Genomic DNA, 19,196 nt, shown 5'->3' on the forward strand with positions numbered 1-19,196 from the left:
ACTCAGATCTTGTACTTTAGTAAACGTAGAAGTACTCAGACCTTGTAATGGGGTAAAAGTAGAAGTACTCAGATATTGTACTTGAGTAAAAGTAGAAGTACTCAGACCTTGTACTTTAGTAAAAGTACTCAGACCTTGTACTTGAGTAAAAGTAGAAGTACTCAGATCTTGTGATTCAGTAAAAGTAGAAGTACCAGAGTGTAGGAATACTCTGTTTCAGTAAAAGTCCTGCATTCAAAATGTTCCTCAAGTAAAAGTAGAAAAGTATTCTCATCAAAATATAGTGAAAGACAGTAAAAGTAGTCATTGTGCAGATTGGTCCATTTCAGAATAATAGATATATGTTTTATAATGATTGATCATGAAAGTGTTCTCAAAGCTGGTAAAGGTGCAGCTAGTTTGAATGACTTTGTATACTGCAGGGTAGCTGGTGGATTTACTCCAGGTGGAACTAAAGTCTGATTTAACACTTGATTAGATTTCTCATCATTCATCTGTGAAGTAACTAAAGGTATAAATACATGTGAAACTCCTTCCATGGACAGGAATGAACCCTTACTCTCAATGAAAACACATTTAAAAACTGAAACCGTGGACAAAGTATTCATCATTATTATTTATATCCAAAAAAGTAATCGCACTTAGTCAGTCAAAGCACATAAAACAGCAACAGGAGGAAAGGTGTTTTATTCTCACAGTAATGAGGATGTTATCACCTCAACAGACAGAGAGAGAGAAGACATGAAATGAACAGGAATCTGAGGATTTCATCTTCTACCATTTGAAAAACACCTTAAAGAAAGGTTTTCATTCGCTACATTCTAAGATTCAATATGAATTAAAAACCCAAAACGAATTGTTAAATTATGAAACTCCCATTCACTGACATCTCTTGCTCAAAACTCTAATTTATTACAGCTGATGTCCGTCTGCTTGTTGGCTTTGTTTGGTGCATCAAAGAATATATTGATCCCAAAGCCTGCTTTTAATTAAATCATGCTAACATGCTACATGCTAATACATCCAAAGGGACTTACAGTGCATACTTTGACTTCTTATTTTAATTATCCACAATATTTTATATTGTTTTATTTATATTGGGTATCATATTTTTATTTTTATTTTTAATTGTTAATTCTCTTTTCCACTTTTTAAAAGTATTTTAAGTATTGTATTATAATGTCTGAACACGCTTCTGCTTCTGTGATGAAAGAATTTCCCAAATTCTGATCAATAAAGTATCTATCCATCCATCCATCCATCCATCTATCTATCTATCTATCTATCTGCAGTACTGTGGACATGAAGCAATTTGGGGTTAAGTATTTTACCCAAGGACACTTAGACCTGTTGACTAGTATTTGAAATCTCACAACAGCTTATTTGGCAGGTATAAATGCGTTAACATTACATTTAGCTGACGCTTCTATCCAAATCACAAGAACGAAACACTTGTTTGAGCATTTGAAACCGGTGGATTTTCAGTCTAAGTTGGAAGAAAAGTAGACGTTCTTCTGTCCTTCATATCAACGGGGAGTTGTTCCACCATTTTGGAGCCAGGAGAGCAAACAGGCGTGTTTAAAACCACTCGACAAAATGAAAATATCTGCCCAAAGATCGACGTCAACCCATTGAGAAACCATATGTTAACAATGTCTAGACTGAAGTAACTCCTACAATTAAATACAGAGTTAAATCCCAGATGAAATGTCCGTTAGAGTGTCTTGAACACATTGTGTTCAGTGATTATGTTAAATGTCTGTTTCCTTGTCTTAGTATACAAAATGCTGGCATTAGGCTCCGACATTTTCTAAAGTATCTGCACCAGTTTGGACCAGTTTTACAGATGTGTTCAAACCTCGGTCAATTAAAAGCTCTGAGCATTTAGCGGCTCGGGAAAAACATGTTTGACTCGCACAAAATCTCCATTTAAATTATGTTTAAAATGTTAATGTCCTGGGTTCTTTTAAGACTGAAGCACTCATCTGTGCTCCGGTAAATCGTGAAATTAAATCCCAGATCAAATGTGCGTTAAAGGGTCTTGAACATATTCGTCTTATTATTTGTCCTCGTTGATGCTGCAAATGGAGATGCTGTGATGCAAGAAATATTTCAGACTTGGTTCGACAATAAAGCATCATTACTGTACGGTCAAGTATCGTACCGTACTGTACCGTAATGTACTGTATTATACCGTACCGTACTGTACCGTAATGTACTGTATTATACCGTACCGTACTAAACGGTATTATACTGTACCGTAATGTACTGTATTATACCGTACTGTACTAAACGGTATTATACTGTACCGTACTGTACCGTAATATACCGTACCGTACTAAACGGTATTATACTGTACCATACTGTACTGTATTATACTGTACCGTACTAAACGGTATTATACTGTACCGTGGTGTACTGTATTATACCGTACCATGGTGTACTGTATTATACCGTACCATGGTGTACTGTATTATACTGTACCGTGGTGTACTGTATTATACCGTACCATGGTGTACTGTATTATACCGTACTGTACTAAACGGTATTATACTGTACCGTACTGTACCGTAATATACCGTACCATACTAAACGGTATTATACTGTACCATACTGTACTGTATTATACTGTACCGTACTAAACGGTATTATACTGTACCGTACTGTAGTGAACTGTAGAGTCGTATCATCATATGGTAGATGGTTGAGGAGTATCTAAGTTCAGCCCATTGTCTTTACAAAAATAAACACTTTTAATCACCACTTATCTTTAAAATCATTCCTCTTTACTCCCTCTCCCCTTCCCTCTGTCCTCTCCTAACTTCCCCTCGGCCTGCAGTTTCCGGATCAGATCGTGCGGCCCCTTCCCCAGCAGGGCGGACGGGTGCCGGTACGAACCCCCCAGACGGTCCCACAGCGTGAAGTACTGCCCGTAGTTGTAGTCGAAGAACAGGTGGTGGTCGGTGTGGTGCGCCGATCCGTTGATGGCGGGGGTGAGAGCGAGGGGGACCCGGTAGTCCCCGTCGTGGATGGAGATGGTCCAGATGTTGACGAAGACGTAGAGGCCGAGGTAGAGCACTTTGTGAAGCGGGAACATAAATGGGTAGATGTGGTACGGGAGGCCCTGCATGAAGCCGTCCACCGGGTGGAAAGCGTGGCTGGCGAACGGAGACGGGATCTTCCAGACGTGGTGAGGCTTGTGGAACAGCTGAGAGAAGAGATTCAGAAGAGTCAAGGTTCAGTGAAGTTGTTTCAGTATGTAGTGTCTCTACTTTAAAGAGTCCTCTCCTGCTGATGTTCAGGTGTATATCAGTATGTAGTGTCTCTACTTTAAAGAGTCCTCTCCTACTGATGTTCAGGTGTATATCAGTATGTAGTGTCTCTACTTTAAAGAGTCCTCTCCTGCTGATGTTCAGGTGTATATCAGTATGTAGTGACTCTACTTTAAAGAGTCCTCTCCTGCTGATGTTCAGGTGTATATCAGTATGTAGTGTCTCTACTTTAAAGAGTCCTCTCCTGCTGATGTTCAGGTGTATATCAGTATGTAGTGTCTCTACTTTAAAGAGTCCTCTCCTGCTGATGTTCAGGTGTATATCAGTATATAGTGTCTCTACTTTAAAGAGTCCTCTCCTGCTGATGTTCAGGTGTATATCAGTATGTAGTGTCTCTACTTTAAAGAGTCCTCTCCTGCTGATGTTCAGGTGTATATCAGTATGTAGTGTCTCTACTTTAAAGAGTCCTCTCCTGCTGATGTTCAGGTGTATATCAGTATGTAATGTCTCTACTGGGACATGTCTCCATTCTTTAATATTCAAAAAGCTCTTTTCACCCTCTGTCTGACACCAGAGCCCAGTCTGCTCTGATTGGTTAGCTGGCCGGCTCTGTTGTTATTGGTCAACCGCTTAGAGATGTCTATCACGTACAATGTGTTGGAGCGCTAGCGAATAGAATTGCGAGGGAACACAGGGATTTTAGCCTCTGCAGACCATTTACATGCACAGAAACCTGGTAACACACTACAGGAAAGGGAAACCCCCCAAAAAGCAGAATAGGGCCTCTTTACAGTTATGGCAGACCATCCTAAGTCAGTGGTTTTATGCCAAATCTTTTCCGTAATGATTAAATCCACGACGCTAACGCAACCTCTCCCCGGGCCCGACCTGTCACCAAGCAACACACAAAAACTGGCAACTTTCATCGGTGCATGTCAGCTTATCGAACTGGCCGATCCCTAAACGTGACACAATGGTGCCAGTTAAATGCAAACATCGTGTCCAGTGGAATAACATATTGCTAATGATAGATAAATATGTGAACTGTAAACAGATGTACTGTATGTGCTGCAAAACAAAGTGAAGGTGAAGACACTTTGCGCAGCTAAGTTGGTCACATTGTGTCGAATGAGTTAGGTGTTGATGTTAAGTGCATTGTGTAGCCTGCAGGAAAGAAGAACCAAACAGAAACTACACCGCTCCTCACCTTGTAAATGAGCCGGTGGTGCAGGAAGCGATGAATCCAGTAAATGCACATATCAGTGAAGAGGAGGAAGGAGATCATACTGAGGAAGAGTCCGGGCCAGCCTGAGAGCAAACATGTCACACACCATGTCACACACCATGTCACACACACACCATGTCACACACACACCATATCACACACCATGTCACACACACCATGTCACACACCATGTCACACACACACCATATCACACACACACCATATCACACACCATATCACACACCATGTCACACACACACCATATCACACACCATGTCACACACCATATCACACACACACCATGTCACACACACACCACACACACACCATGTCACACACACACACACACACACACACACACACACACACACACACACACACACACACACACACACACACACACACACACACACACACACACACACACACACACACACACACACACACACACACACACACACACACACACACACACACACACACACACACACACACACACACACACACACACACACACACACACACACCATAACCGTTTCTCAATCTCGAGGATACTGGCTTCCAAGCCAATATTTCAAGGATGCTACGTCATCGAGTGCCGCCGAAGGACTGTTCCAATGTCCAGCATACTTGGAATTCCACCGAGGCCGCGTCCTTGGTTTGGGGTAATTTCGAGGCTGCACATGGGTAGACTTCGCGTCCTTAAAATCCCCACAATGCTTTGCGCACGGACCAATTTCCCCAAATCTGTGGTGGAAAATGTAAGGCGGGGCCTCTCATATGACGCACACTTGCACACTTGCTCGCCTGTTCCACTCTTCGTTTTCCGAATGCCAGGAAGTATTCTTGCCTAGCTTATGAAGGAAGTGACTCGGAAGACATGTGCTACCAAGCAAGCATCCTCGAGATTGAGAAACGGGCCATGTCACACATACACCATATCACACACCATATCACACACCATGTCACACACACCACTGAAAACAGGTTACATTCAGGGTGTTTAAATGTACTGGAAGATGGTCAAATCTTTGTCTAGCACTCACCCAGCGGAGAGTCGTGGACGTTGTCGTACAGTTTGCTGTACCCTCGGACTTCATAGAAAAACAGAGCCACAGTGGGAAGGCTGATCACAGGAAGTGAGGTCATCGCGTATCTGATCTCTCTCCGAACCTGATTCTGAGGGGGATTGAAAATAAAATAATAATTTATTAACTCAATAAATACCAGAGGCAGAAGTCACACCTCTATCTCTGTTATTATGGATCTATTGGCACTTGACAATGAAGACAAATCCAGAATAATGCAAGCCTTAACTTTTCTCTTCCAAATCAATGTGTACCTTGACCTTTTTAGCTGAAGACAAGAGACTTTACTGCGTCACAACAACTCGTTATATTTCAATATGAACTGATCTCACTTCAGGTCTTAGTATTCTTCAAACAAAGTGCTTTTATGGCCTGCTTTTCAGCTTTTGCCAGGTGTGCAGATGAGTGCCAGTGGGCCGAGTTTCAACTTCCTTCTCTAGGTGTCCATTTTATCTTCTTAAAACTATTTAATGCATTTCGGCCCTCTTAGATTTAGCTGACACTTTTATCCAAAGCTTTGTAAAATAAGTAAATTCAAGCCAACAAATAGTCCAGAATAATGTAGGTAAATTAAATTAATCAAATACGCTGATCTAGCTTAGCTGACCGGCTCTGTAGTGATTGGTGAACCGCTTAGAGATGTTCCGCCCCTTAGCCTATCACTTACAAGGTGTTGGAGCGCTAGCCAATAGCAGCGCGGGTGTTCCCCAGTGATGTCACTATGTTCTGGAAGTAAACAAAGGAGTGCAATGGAGGCGTTTTATTATACGGGCTCTTTACCTCGAGGAATTGTGGGTGTTTCATGAGATTGTGGTCGAAGATGAAGAAGTAGCTGATGGCCCCGAGGCCCAGGTAGAGGACGGCGGCCCCCAGGTTGGTGAGCACCAGCAGGCTGAGGATCTGCCTCAGAGCGCCCTCCTCAGGCCAGGAGGCCGGGAACACATAGGGGGTGAGGACGTAATGATCCGCAACATTCAGCACAAGATCCATGGTGAGATCTGTAACGAGAGAAAGAGAGCACACACTTTAAAACATGTTGAGAACACTACATTTCCCAGAAAGCACTGCTGTTAGTTTGAATTGAATTTGTTGATGAGAAATGATACTGGGTTCAGGCCATTCAATATTTTTACACCAATTTTCAGATGTTTTTAGGTTTTAAAGATAGCAGATCAACTGTATTTTGTCACCAGTTGAAAGACATAATGAGCTAATTTTAATAATCAGAATAATCTTTGTTATAAAACAAACCATTATCTACATGTCAGTAAAAGATTAGGTTTTATTACAGCTTATAGCTTATAAAATATGTCTTTATATGTATTAAACTGAAAAGACTCCATCTGCTGTTGACACAAATAAGACTTTCTAAAATGTATTTTAAAGAATGTCTTGACATGTCTTAAAAGAGAGAAATGTTAGATTTCTACATAGATTTGAGATCTAAAAGTCAGAGCCAAATTAAAAGGCCAACTGCTTTGCAAAACTTTCCAGTCTGTCTTCTTCAGTGCAATTATACTTTTACATGTATTAACAATTTCAAATGTTCAAAATATGCACACACTTCTTGTGAAGTTAAATATAGCATTTTGTCTTGATCCAAACACTTTGACACCTTGCTTTAAAACTGTGAATGTTTCTCTAACACAAGCATTGATACAACTACTATACAATGATGTGTACTGTACTGTATTTATTGTGGATGCTGGTTCTGATTTATTGTGCAGATGGACCTTGACTTCTGGATTTGGCTCTCTGATCCCTTGAAAGTGACCATTTTCCAACACTTCACAATTGTATCACACAATGCAAGCAATTAATACAATAAATACAACACATTTTAAAGCCAAGAACAATGTAAAAATCACACAAATGCACATTGATAATCTGCAGGAGCAGCTACATTACATCTGTGATTGAGATATCTCATTTTATGTAACGTTATTCCTGACACGCCGTTACGTAAAGGTAAATATATGTATTTTATAAGCATTAACGAACACCAAATTCAGCATCACGTGGTATTAAATGGTTATAAACAAAGTGCTCTGTCTTTATTTTAATGTATATAAAGTTAAATTCGCACTGTACCTTGTGTTTGTTGCTCGTATTCCGGTACAACAGTGAAGAGGATATGCACTAAGGTAAAAGCGAGCAAGCGACCAATCACACCTTTACGTCATAGAAGTGGCGTCCAATCAGCGCGCAGTTCCTCATCACGGCAGGCTTGTTATGGTTTCTGATTGGCCCACTGGTGGATCTGATCATGGTGCTACAGAAACAGCTGGAGCAGAGGCCGAAACGCCCACAGATTGTTATAGAAACGCAGGATAATGTTCCTTAATATGTGTTTTTAATATCTTTAAATACATTCATAGCATTAATTATATTGTGGGACCGGCTAAAATAAAACACAAATGCACTTAATGTTCGATTTTGAACCAAACTTCCTTTACAAACTGATAATTTGTCGGTTCTCTCAGGTTAATCTGAATCTAAATAACCTTCATTTAACAAAAAAATGATGTCGATGTAAGTGTTATGTGCACCTCTTTAATTCGGCCGATTCATTTTTAAGTTATTTTTTATTTTGACAACATTATTCTGGTATTTCCTGTCTCATTCTTTGTTTATGTAACTTGTTTGCTTGTTGAAAGGTGATGTAATTTCCTTTCTTAACGTTATTATTGAATCATTGCAATTCGGAATATTCCAGAACAGGCTTAGTGATTGAAAACGCATTTTTAATGTATTTAGATTGGGGATTTTTAACAAATTAGCAAGACTAAACTACTTTTGCATGATTTCTGAATGAAGTTTGGTTGCACTGTTTTAACAATACGTTTGCCTGTTAGAAAGGTGATGTAATGTCATTTTTATAACATTATTATTTAATCATTGCAATGCCGAATTTTCCAGAACATGTTTTCGTGATAGCAGAAGTATAATATTAAGTTATTTAAGTAATGTTTTTTTTAGCAAATCAGCTTGGAAAAATTATGTTTTGACAGATTTCTGAATGAAGTTTGGCACATAAATGCTACACTATAGGCTTTTATTGCCAAGTAGGTTCGTTTACACGAGGAATTTGTCTTGGTATTCATGGTGCATACATAAAGACAGCTAAAGAAGATTAAAAAAAAACACCCAAACTATTAAACATTAAGATATAGAAAAGTATTATAGAAGTTGGCTCATGTTATTTGCATCTACAGAGTTTAACAGTTGGATTAATGTCAGATAAAAACACATTGCTTCCACTCTGATAACAACCACAGGGTGTCGCCATCGCTCTAAACTCAGAGCTGGAGGATCTGATACTGTAACACAGCTCAACACACTGATTAATACATGATTATTATAGTCATACCACTGGAGGAGAGCAAATTAAACTCCTACATAATTCAGTATTAGAACCACCTACAGTATAATAGCCTCCTAAGCTACAGGTGTCATATGGGGATATCACAGCAGTGGAAAGTTCTGCTTTATTCTATAGAAGATGTATTTGATAATGACATATCGCCTCAGATCATAGATTTGTTAGTAGCCAGAATGAAATATGCTTTATCCAGTGGGTATGCTGTCCATTTTATATCCGATAATCTACCACCAGAAGCTTTCAGAAAATTATTTGGCCCTTTTTTTATAGCATGCTAGCTCTTGTTTTTGTTGTTGTTTGTTTCCCATCCCTCCTCTTTTTAATTCTTAGCTGTTAAAAAGCCTTTGCAGTTTTCTTTCTGACCCATTTTCATTACAATGTTTATATAAATGCCACTTTTTCTACGCCCTGATAGAAAAAGAAAGAAAAATGCTTTCATTTTCCGTTCCAATTCAGAGGTGAGTGTTACAATAATTTATCAAGACTTCCAAAAAGTATCTTTGGAAAATACATATGTTTATTTTTATAGATAAAGAGATCATTCACATCGAGGGAACACAGGGATTTTAGACTTTGCAGACCATTTACATGCACTAAAATCTATATAACACACTACAGGAAAGAGACAAACCAACAAACAGGATAAGGCCTCTTTAAAATCCTTTGTATGAGTAAAACACACTCATGTTATTGTGAAAGCTGGAGTGGAGGCATCTCGTCTTTAGTATAAAGTTTGCATTTTGAGCACTCAAAGTGTCTCTGAGGCAGTGAAGGCATCTCCCTCTGAGTGCAGACTCACGTCAACCAATCAGGATCTCTGCAGAGAGACTCCGCCCCCTGCTGAGAGCAGATAACCCGCTGCTCATCATCTCCTCAGAAGGCAACAACACTCGATCTGTCACTTTGGGAAATGTAATCAAAAAACTGCAGAAACTTGTCGCAACTGGAGACACACATTCTGACGCCTTCAGATTCCTGATTATCTCGTCACCGGCGTTGATGGCACTAACTTGAACATAACCTTTCTGACATTTTGTGGCAACCATGTCTTTTCATGTCTGCACTATTAAACAAACCCGTATTATTGGGTTATGTTGCAGGTACTGTTTTACCGAGTTCAAAATACCCACTTTAATGTGTAAAAAATCTCTGTCGTAGTAATGTTTCCAAATCGTATTAATCATATCAGTGTCATCAAACAGGGCAGACATGTCAGACGATTTACAAATAAAATGACCAAAGCCCTTATGAACCGACATAACCCTTTAGTTTTACCCACACAGATTAATCAACTTAACGTGTCCAGCGGCTCCCATCTGTAAATTGATGCTATCTCATGAGCACATTGACAACAACACATTTCATATTGGCGTATCAAAGTGTTCCTCACCTCCTCTTTGGGTTTGTTTGGTGCCACAGCTGCTGTTTGTTCAGTCGGTTCGGGCCGGGCTGCATCTGCTCATAAATAACAGTCTCATAACATTTCACGGAAAGAGAATTAACTTTGAAATTAGATTATGTTGTATGAATACTGCAAACATCATTTACCTCCATCCTGAATGGATTTATGTGACAAAAAGCACAGCTTTACTGCTGTCACACGAGATGCTCAGGGAATGTTTTGTAATCGTATAGAAAGCAGAATTACCTGCAACTTTGAGGGGGAAAACACAGTAATGCCTAACACAGCAAGTATTAACAAACCTTCTTAGGTTAAGATCAGAATGATAAGAAAAAAAGTGACAAATCTGAGAAATAGTAAAGATGTTGAGAAAAAGTGAAAATTCTTTTGAAAAATGCTCAGAAAAAGTGAAAATTCTGACGAAAGGCGAATATCCGAAAAATTCTGAAAAAAAATCGAATTAAAAAAAAAAAAGGTATTTAAAAAAAACATTCTGATAAAAAAGTTGGATTTAAAATAAATAGAAATTCTGATAAAATAAAGAAATCTGAAAAAAATATAATAATTCTGAAGAAAAAAATTGAACTTCAAAAAATTCTAAATTCTTATAAAAGGGAAAATGTTGAAAAAAGTTAAAATTCGGGAAAAAGTCAAAAATGTGGTAAAAAGTCATAGTTCTGAGAAAAAGTTAAAATTCAGAAAATTCTAAGAAGTCAAAACTCTGAAAGAAATTGAAAGCAAAAAAAAGAATCTGGATGTAAGAAACGTATTATAAATATTTGTTTCCATTCTGACCACCGACTGTAAATCTCTTAATGCTATAAAACACTTGTATTCCATCTACAAGACATGACACTCTACCTGCTTTCTGTCCATTTCTATTTACTCTAGCATTCATTACATTGAAATGTAATGCAACGCTTCTTGAGAAACTTCACTGAAAAGCATGTCCACCTGCTCCTGCTGCTGGCTCTAAGGGAAAGGTCAGGAGGTCACCATCCACAAAAACAACAAGTGGGTAGTACTCTTTATATATACAGTTTATGGTATCAATCCATCTTGCAGAAGTTGAGATGTTTCTAGTGCTAGTGGCACTAAATAAAATGTCAAGGGATCACCAGAGTTGGTAGGATCCATCCTAAAGAGTTTCTGAATGTCTTCACAATATGTCATGGCAATAAATCCAAAGGTTGTTGACCCATTTCAGTCAGGACCAGTGGACTGCATTCACCGTCAAATACAGGTAACAAACAATATTTACTGATGTCAATAGAATGGTGCAGTGATGACGCATTGGAAGTTAGCATTGCAAGGTTTCCCTCAACTGAAATCCAATGGAATTTTTCCATTGGATTTTGGATTAGTACAGAAAATAATCTCTGTGTCAAACAAACGTTTATGATACTGACATGTTTAGTTCAGTAGGATAATCTCCACATATTGACACCACTTTATGATTTCTGAAGTAAAAATCTAACATTTTGCTATAAACCGCTAAGCTAAAGGAAGCTAATGTTGGTCTATAAAGGAACTACAGCACGGTCACATGACTTCACGTCACCCCCGCTAAGCTAAAGGCGGCTAATGTTGGGCTATAAAGGAACTACAGCACGGTCACATGACTTCACGTCACCACCGCTAAGCTAAAGGCGGCTAATGTTGGGCTATAAAGGAACTACAGCACGGTCACATGACTTCACGTCACCACCGCTAAGCTAAAGGTGGCTAATGTTGGGCTATAAAGGAACTACAGCACGGTCACATGACTTCACGTCACCACCGCTAAGCTAAAGGTGGCTAATGTTGGGCTATAAAGGAACTACAGCACGGTCACATGACTTCAAGTCACCACCGCTAAGCTAAAGGTGGCTAATGTTGGGCTATAAAGGAACTACAGCACGGTCACATGACTTCACGTCACCACCGCTAAGCTAAAGGTGGCTAATGTTGGGCTATAAAGGAACTACAGCACGGTCACATGACTTCACTTCACCACCGCTAAGCTAAAGGTGGCTAATGTTGGGCTATAAAGGAACTACAGCACGGTCACATGACTTCACGTCACCACCGCTAAGCTAAAGGCGGCTAATGTTGGGCTATAAAGGAACTATAGCACGGTCACATGACTTCACGTCACCACCGCTAAGCTAAAGGCGGCTAATGTTGGGCTATAAAGGAACTACAGCACGGTCACATGACTTCACGTCACCACCGCTAAGCTAAAGGTGGCTAATGTTAGGCTATAAAGGAACTACAGCACGGTCACATGACTTCACGTCACCACCGCTAAGCTAAAGGTGGCTAATGTTGGGCTATAAAGGAACTACAGCACGGTCACATGACTTCAGGTCACCACCGCTAAGCTAAAGGTGGCTAATGTTGGGCTATAAAGGAACTAGAGCACGGTCACATGACTTCACGTCACCACCGCTAAGCTAAAGGAGGCTAATGTTGGGCTATAAAGGAACTACAGCACGGTCACATGACTTCACCACCGCTAAGCTAAAGGTGGCTAATGTTGGGCTATAAAGGAACTACAGCAAGGTCACATTACATATTTACTGGCGCATTTTATGTTGTAGAACAAACGTTAAAATCTGATCTGTAGGTCTTTAAGATTAACCTCTTTAAGGCATCATTAGCCCTCATGTCAATATGCAATTTTTCTCCTCAACAAATCAAAACATTGTGATTCAAACAACTTAAATATCATTCAAATGTAAATTGCCTTTTGGACGCAACGTACTCCACCCTCATCACACAGGTGGCACCTCCATCTCTTTGAAGATCCTTCACATCCTGAGAGAGCAGCAGTGTGATGTAAGTCTTGTGCAAAGAGGGGTAAAATCATTTTTTTTTTTTGGACGTGCTTCTTTGCTGCTTCGTACATCCGGGCCAAAACATATTGGCTCTCTTATTTCACTCTGTTGTGTAAGAGCGAGGTAATAAAAACCTTTCCCCTTCCCTTTGTCAGACAAGGTGCTTCAGAATGCTGCAGTCTTTTTTTTTTATTGCTTTTTAGATGTGTTGCCAACAAAATACCAACTGAAATTAAAAGTACCTGAGAGAACGACACACAGGGATTTATGCATGCACAATGAACATCTCGATTTCCTTAATTGATCAAATCTAAGCGTATTTTTTTCCCCTAGTACAAAAGATCAAAGTACTTAAGAGTAATTGGTTTTTTTCTTGCATTTTATTATAAAAACTCAGGCTTCGGAAGCAGAAGATGGCAGATTTTCATATAAACTGTAAAACTATGTGCTTTCTGGGATGTTTACTGTTAGACTATATTTGATTAAATCCATTAGGAAAAAAGATGCTCTCTGCATGTCTGCACACCTGAGTTTTCCTTCATCAGAAAACATTGTTGAATACTTTTTAAATATTCATTTTGCTTTTTGTTGAGAACTTTGGATTCATGATGGCTAAACTGTTCCCAGTAAAGAAAAGAAAAGGGAACAAGTGAAGGAATGAGGTTATAAGACGAAGAGATGAACGACAGAGAAATCAGTAGAAGAAGACATACAGGAAGTAAACTCTAAAGGGAACAGGAGAAGAAGACAGGCAGGAAGTAAACACTAAAGGGAACAAGAGAAGAAGACAGGCAGGAAGTAAACACTAAAGGGAACAAGAGAAGAAGACAGGCAGGAAGTAAACACTAAAGGGAACAAGAGAAGAAGACAGGCAGGAAGTAAACACTAAAGGGAACCGCAAAAGAAGACAGACAGGAAGTAAACACTAAAGGGAACAGCAAAAGAAGACAGACAGGAAGTAAACACTAAAGGGAACAGCATAAGAAGACAGACAGGAAGTAAACACTAAAGGGAACAGCTGAAGAAGACAGGCAGGAAGTAAACACTAAAGGGAACAGCAGAAGAAGACAGACAGGAAGTAAACACTAAAGGGAACAAGAGAAGACGACAGACCAGAAGTAAACACTAAAGGGAACAGCAGAAGAAGACAAACAGGAAGTAAACACTAAAGGGAACAGGAGAAGAAGACAGACAGGAAGTAAACACTAAAGGGAACAGCAGAAGAAGACAGACAGGAAGTAAACACTAAAGGGAACAGCAGAAGAAGAGGGACAGGAAGTAAACACTAAAGGAAACAGTAATCCAGTAGATGTGCTTCATCTCTCATGCAAATGTTTTTTTTGTATGCTGTTTGTATTTTCAATCAAATTCAGGCTCAATAATTTCAGTTAATCTCCATGGAAACACTAAGAGACTTTACACTCGAAGTCTTACAGCACATTTCAGCACAGTGGAGACTTTCATGACGTTAGTTCGACAAAAGCTTGCAAGTCCCGAGGGTTCACATTTAGATTCCTCCTCTCTCTATATATAAGTGCCATTAGCATTAAACGAGTTGTGTCAAATGAGGTGAAGTGCTCTGCGTGTGTCGCTCTTATTGTATAGCTGAGTTGTCTGCAGAGCGGAGAGAATATAAAGAGTAGAAATGTATGCTTTTAAAGTTAACTGGAAAGTAAGGAAAAGTGGAATCAGCATTTAATTGAGGCCAGCACTGACCAAGAAAACCAAAAGGATTAAAAAAGTTCTAACGCGCAAGAAAAGTTGCATTTAAGTTTCGACTATCCTGCCCTGATTCACACTCCAGAGAGAAAGTGAAAGTATTTTCTAGGTGTCTTGTGTTTGCATCGCAGAGGTTATTAGCCCTCAGTCTGGGGTTGTTGCCTTTGAATCATTAAGTAAAGGCAGAGTGTTTGAAGTGCCGTGATATAATGATCCTTGGCAACTCCATGAGTTCAAAGTAAATTGGCAAGGGTAAAAAAAAAAAAAAGGCTTTTCTGCCACTGAAGAAAATAGAGAAATCAGCCAGCTATGTTTAATAGAATTTTCATCAGTGCTCAACCAGTCTCTCAAATGGGTTATCTAAGATAATGGCTGCACGGGTTCATTACCTCCTTGTCAAATTAAATTTCTTTCTCTCCTCAAGGGGGGATTGGATAGTGATTACACATCTAACCAAAAGAAGAATCCAACTTTCACTCTGTAAAACGAAAAAAAAAAAGGGGTCCGCAATCACAGCACAATTACTCTTTTTCATCTGGAGACCTTTGTTGTTCTCTGACAGACGGAGGAGTGTCTAATGTGCGGCGCTGAAGAATCGCTTTGTTTTCTTTGTGAGGGTCTTAAGTGAAGGTATTGTGTGAAAATAAGGGCAATGCATAAGGCACACTTAGTTTAATAAAGCATTGCAGCAGGGCTTAAACGATTCGTAGTCATTGTTTTGTTTTATTTAAGGAATCAAGTAAATTAAATGTTGAATCGAGTCTGAAAATAAACACTCTTTTGCTAATATTAAATGCCTTTTAATACTACTTTAAACCTTTATTCCTATAAAGGCAAGTATACACTTACAGAACACCAAAGAAAAGTAAAGAACACATGTTAAATGGTATGGAGCGACTCATCTAAACAGTAGTTTACAAGATGTACAGTCAGTGTAAAGCTTTATAATAACAGACTATGATATGAATTGGACTCACTCAAAAAGAGAGCAACATGCTTGATGCTTTTTGACGTGTTCTGAAGCAGTTTCACGGCATCACAATTCATTTTAATTGGTCCAAATGTTAGCGGCGCCTTATTTCCTCTGTGAATTGCATTGTGGGAGAAAAATGCATCAACAGCAAAACATCCATTTGTTTCGGAACGCACTGAATTCACTTTACAATACGTTACTTTTATTGTGTGTAGTATTCATTTGGGACGAGGCTGTGTGCAGTGGTGAAAAGCAACTGCGTACGTTTACTTGAGTATTTCAATGTTTTGCTACTGTGTACTTCTACTCCACTACATGTCAGAGGTAAATGGTGTATTCCTACAATCTGGTACTTCTGCTTTTACTCAAGTACATGATCTGAGTACTTCTACTTTTACTCAAGTACAAGATCTGAGTACTTCTATTTTTACTCAAGTACATGATCTGAGTACTTCTACTTTTACTCAAGTACATGATCTGAGTACTTCTACTTTTAATCAAGTACAAGATCTGAGTACTTCTACTTTTACTCAAGTACAAGATCTGAGTACTTCTACTTTTACTCAAGTACATGATCTGAGTACTTCTACTTTTACTCAAGTACAACATCTGAGTACTTCTACTTTTACTCAAGTACATGATCTGAGTACTTCTACTTTTACTCAAGTACAAGATCTGAGTACTTCTACTTTTACTCAAGAACATGATCTGAGTACTTCTACTTTTACTCAAGTACATGATCTGAGTACTTCTACTTTTACTCAAGTACAAGATCTGAGTACTTCTACTTTTACTCAAGTACATGATCTGAGTACTTCTACTTTTACTCAAGTACAAGATCTGAGTACTTCTACTTTTACTCAAGTACAAGATCTGAGTACTTCTACTTTTACTCAAGTACATGATCTGAGTACTTCTACTTTTACTCAAGTACAAGATCTGAGTACTTCTACTTTTACTCAAGTACATGATCTGAGTACTTCTACTTTTACTCAAGTACAAGATCTGAGTACTTCTACTTTCACTCAAGTACATGATCTGAGTACTTCTACTTTTACTCAAGTACAAGATCTGAGTGCTTCTACTTTCACTCAAGTACCCCTTGTTCAATTCATCCTCCTTAGCAACGGTGTGTTCTGCTTAGCAACAGGCTGCTAACGAAAAATAACAGACCTCTGGAATGTCCAAATTGACCAATCAGAATCGAGTATTCAACCAAGCTGTGTGTTTAACTCAAATAATGCAGGATATATCATAATAAATAGTCTGGTAAATGTGAGTTTTAGTGATAAGGTTAATGGATCATCACACAGTTACTTCATATACTATCAGGAGGCCAAATTAACAAGGATTTAAATAAATAAATAAAGCATTAACACATGACGATTTCTGAATGAGATGTGAAGAAACGTCAGAAAATAAAGACTCTATGGTATTTTAAACACATCCTCAAACTTCCAATGATAATGCGTCTGCACTCCAGTATTCACGACACCTGACCACAACCAAATATGAAGTTTGTCATTCATTTTTTTGTCCCATGGCTGATCAACCTGTGTGAACCGAAGGTGACGCCTCGGCTCGGGGCCCTCACATCATGAACGTTCACATTACGAAATGGTAAAATCTGAAGCCATGTGTGCTCCATTTATTATTTATCAGCTCCTGGATGCATGTCAGTATTTATTTGTTCCGTTGCCTCCTCGTATATTCATGACATGAATAATGCCGTGTATGTTAATCAGATGGCAGACCAAGCGCAGAGTCTCAAAGCATCCTTCTGGAAAAATCAATCATCTGCACGGCCTCCTCAGCATCAAACATCTCCACTGCTCCCCAGACAAGATCACAGCTGAGGAGTGAGCCATCTTTTCTTTCTTTTTTTACATATTGCTGGACTCACTACTGATTAGCAACCCCACTTCTTCCCCTCTGATAGATGCTTTGTGCCTGATTTTAATGAACTGCTTTGCATTAGTGAGCCCTTCTCTACTCCCTGTGCACTTGTCTGGCAAACCAGGGCAAAAATAAGGGAAACAAATCAGTCCACACATCTATCAGAAAGCAGCCGGCCAGGCGGACTCTGAGCCAGGACAGAAATATTGACAAAATGTCTGCTAGCCATCTTATTATCTTGCCCAGGGTTGCAGTTGGCAAAATAGCACATGCTGGAAGCAGTGGTGGTGTGTGTGTCCGTGTGTCCATGTGTGTGTGTGTATGTATGTGTGTGTGTGTGTCCGTGTGTGTGCGTCCATGTGTGTGTGTGTGTGTGTCCATGTGTGTGTGTGTGTCCATGTGTGTGTGTGTGTCCATGTGTGTGTGTGTGTCCATGTGTGTGTGTGTGTGTGTGTGTCCATGTGTGTGCGTCCATGTGTGTGTGTGTGTCCATGTGTGTGTGTGCGTCCATGTGTGTGTGTGTGTCCATGTGTGTGTTCTGCTGGTAGAAAGAAGCCAATGTTTGCAGAGCTTGAAACCCCAGACACCCTGTTGTTGTACTGCTGAGCTTTGAGAGCTGCGCCATCATCTGTGGTATTAGTGTTTCTGGCTGTGAGAGTGATACCAAATGAGAACACATCTGATAATGAGTGATTCGCTCTCTACATGTCTGCTCTCAGTGCGAGTTGCTGGTATATTTGCTGTGGCAACACGAGCCAGACACCAGTTGCTCGCACCAGTTGCTCAGCCGAGAATATGTCCAAGAAAATGTAATGAAAATAGCGCTGTGTCATCGTTGTTGCATCGAGTCGAGCCACGGGAATCAGGAGTCATTACGAGCCACCGCCAACACCATCTTTTTTATATTTTTTATAGAAACTACATTTATTTAGTTTAGTTTTATGTAGCACACAGGTTCAAAACTCAAATGTGTAAAGCAGGTTATGTATAGAGTGCAGGAATGAGTCTGATAAATCTGAAATGAATCAACATTTTAGAACTTCCTGTTCCCTCGTCTAGAAGTCAATGGTTTTCTGAATGTGTTTTTGGTTAGCAGTCTGAAATAAGGTCTGTGGTTAACTCAAGTCGAGCATTCACCGCCATTAGCTTAGCAGTGGTGTTGAAGTCATGTGACTGTAACTGAAGAGATTGCATTTACGCTTCTGGATGTCAATGGTTTTTTAAATATGTTTTTGGTTGTTATCCTGAAATAAGGTCTACAGTATGGTAAACACAAGCTGAAGAGATTTAAACCTTTTGTTTTACGACATAAAATATGTCAGTAGATCTGGTGAGTTTAAAAACAGAGGTTGCTAACAAGTGTCTAAATGAGATGACTAAATTTCATCACGCCCAACATTAGCCACCTTTAGCTTAGCGG

General features: G+C 39.4%; 1 protein-coding gene across 1 annotated transcript; it reads right to left on the minus strand.

The window, feature by feature from the left end:
• Positions 1-2,568: 2,568 nt before the first annotated feature.
• Positions 2,569-7,783, minus strand: LOC307019081 (lathosterol oxidase-like). The gene is made up of 5 exons (XM_079649695.1): positions 7,677-7,783; positions 6,366-6,583; positions 5,544-5,676; positions 4,480-4,580; positions 2,569-3,208 (listed from the first exon to the last, which is right to left on the minus strand). Exons 2-5 carry the CDS (start codon positions 6,573-6,575, stop codon positions 2,777-2,779), a joined length of 876 nt encoding a protein of 291 aa, XP_079505821.1. The 5' UTR covers positions 6,576-6,583; positions 7,677-7,783; the 3' UTR covers positions 2,569-2,776.
• Between the last annotated feature and the right edge of the window lie 11,413 nt (positions 7,784-19,196).

The sequence above is a fragment of the Notothenia rossii genome (assembly GCF_949606895.1).
Source record: "Notothenia rossii genome assembly, chromosome: 9".
Lineage (NCBI taxonomy): Eukaryota > Metazoa > Chordata > Actinopteri > Perciformes > Nototheniidae > Notothenia > Notothenia rossii.

Coding starts and splice junctions, on each gene's coding strand:
- LOC307019081 (XM_079649695.1), bottom strand. CDS start 6,575: ATGGATCTTGTGCTGAATGTTGCGGATCATTACGTCCTCACCCCCTAT. Junction 5,677..6,365: donor AACACCCACAATTCCTCGAG/GTAAAGAGCCCG, acceptor AATCCCCCTCAG/AATCAGGTTCGGAGAGAGAT. Junction 4,581..5,543: donor CGTCCACGACTCTCCGCTGG/GTGAGTGCTAGA, acceptor GTTTGCTCTCAG/GCTGGCCCGGACTCTTCCTC.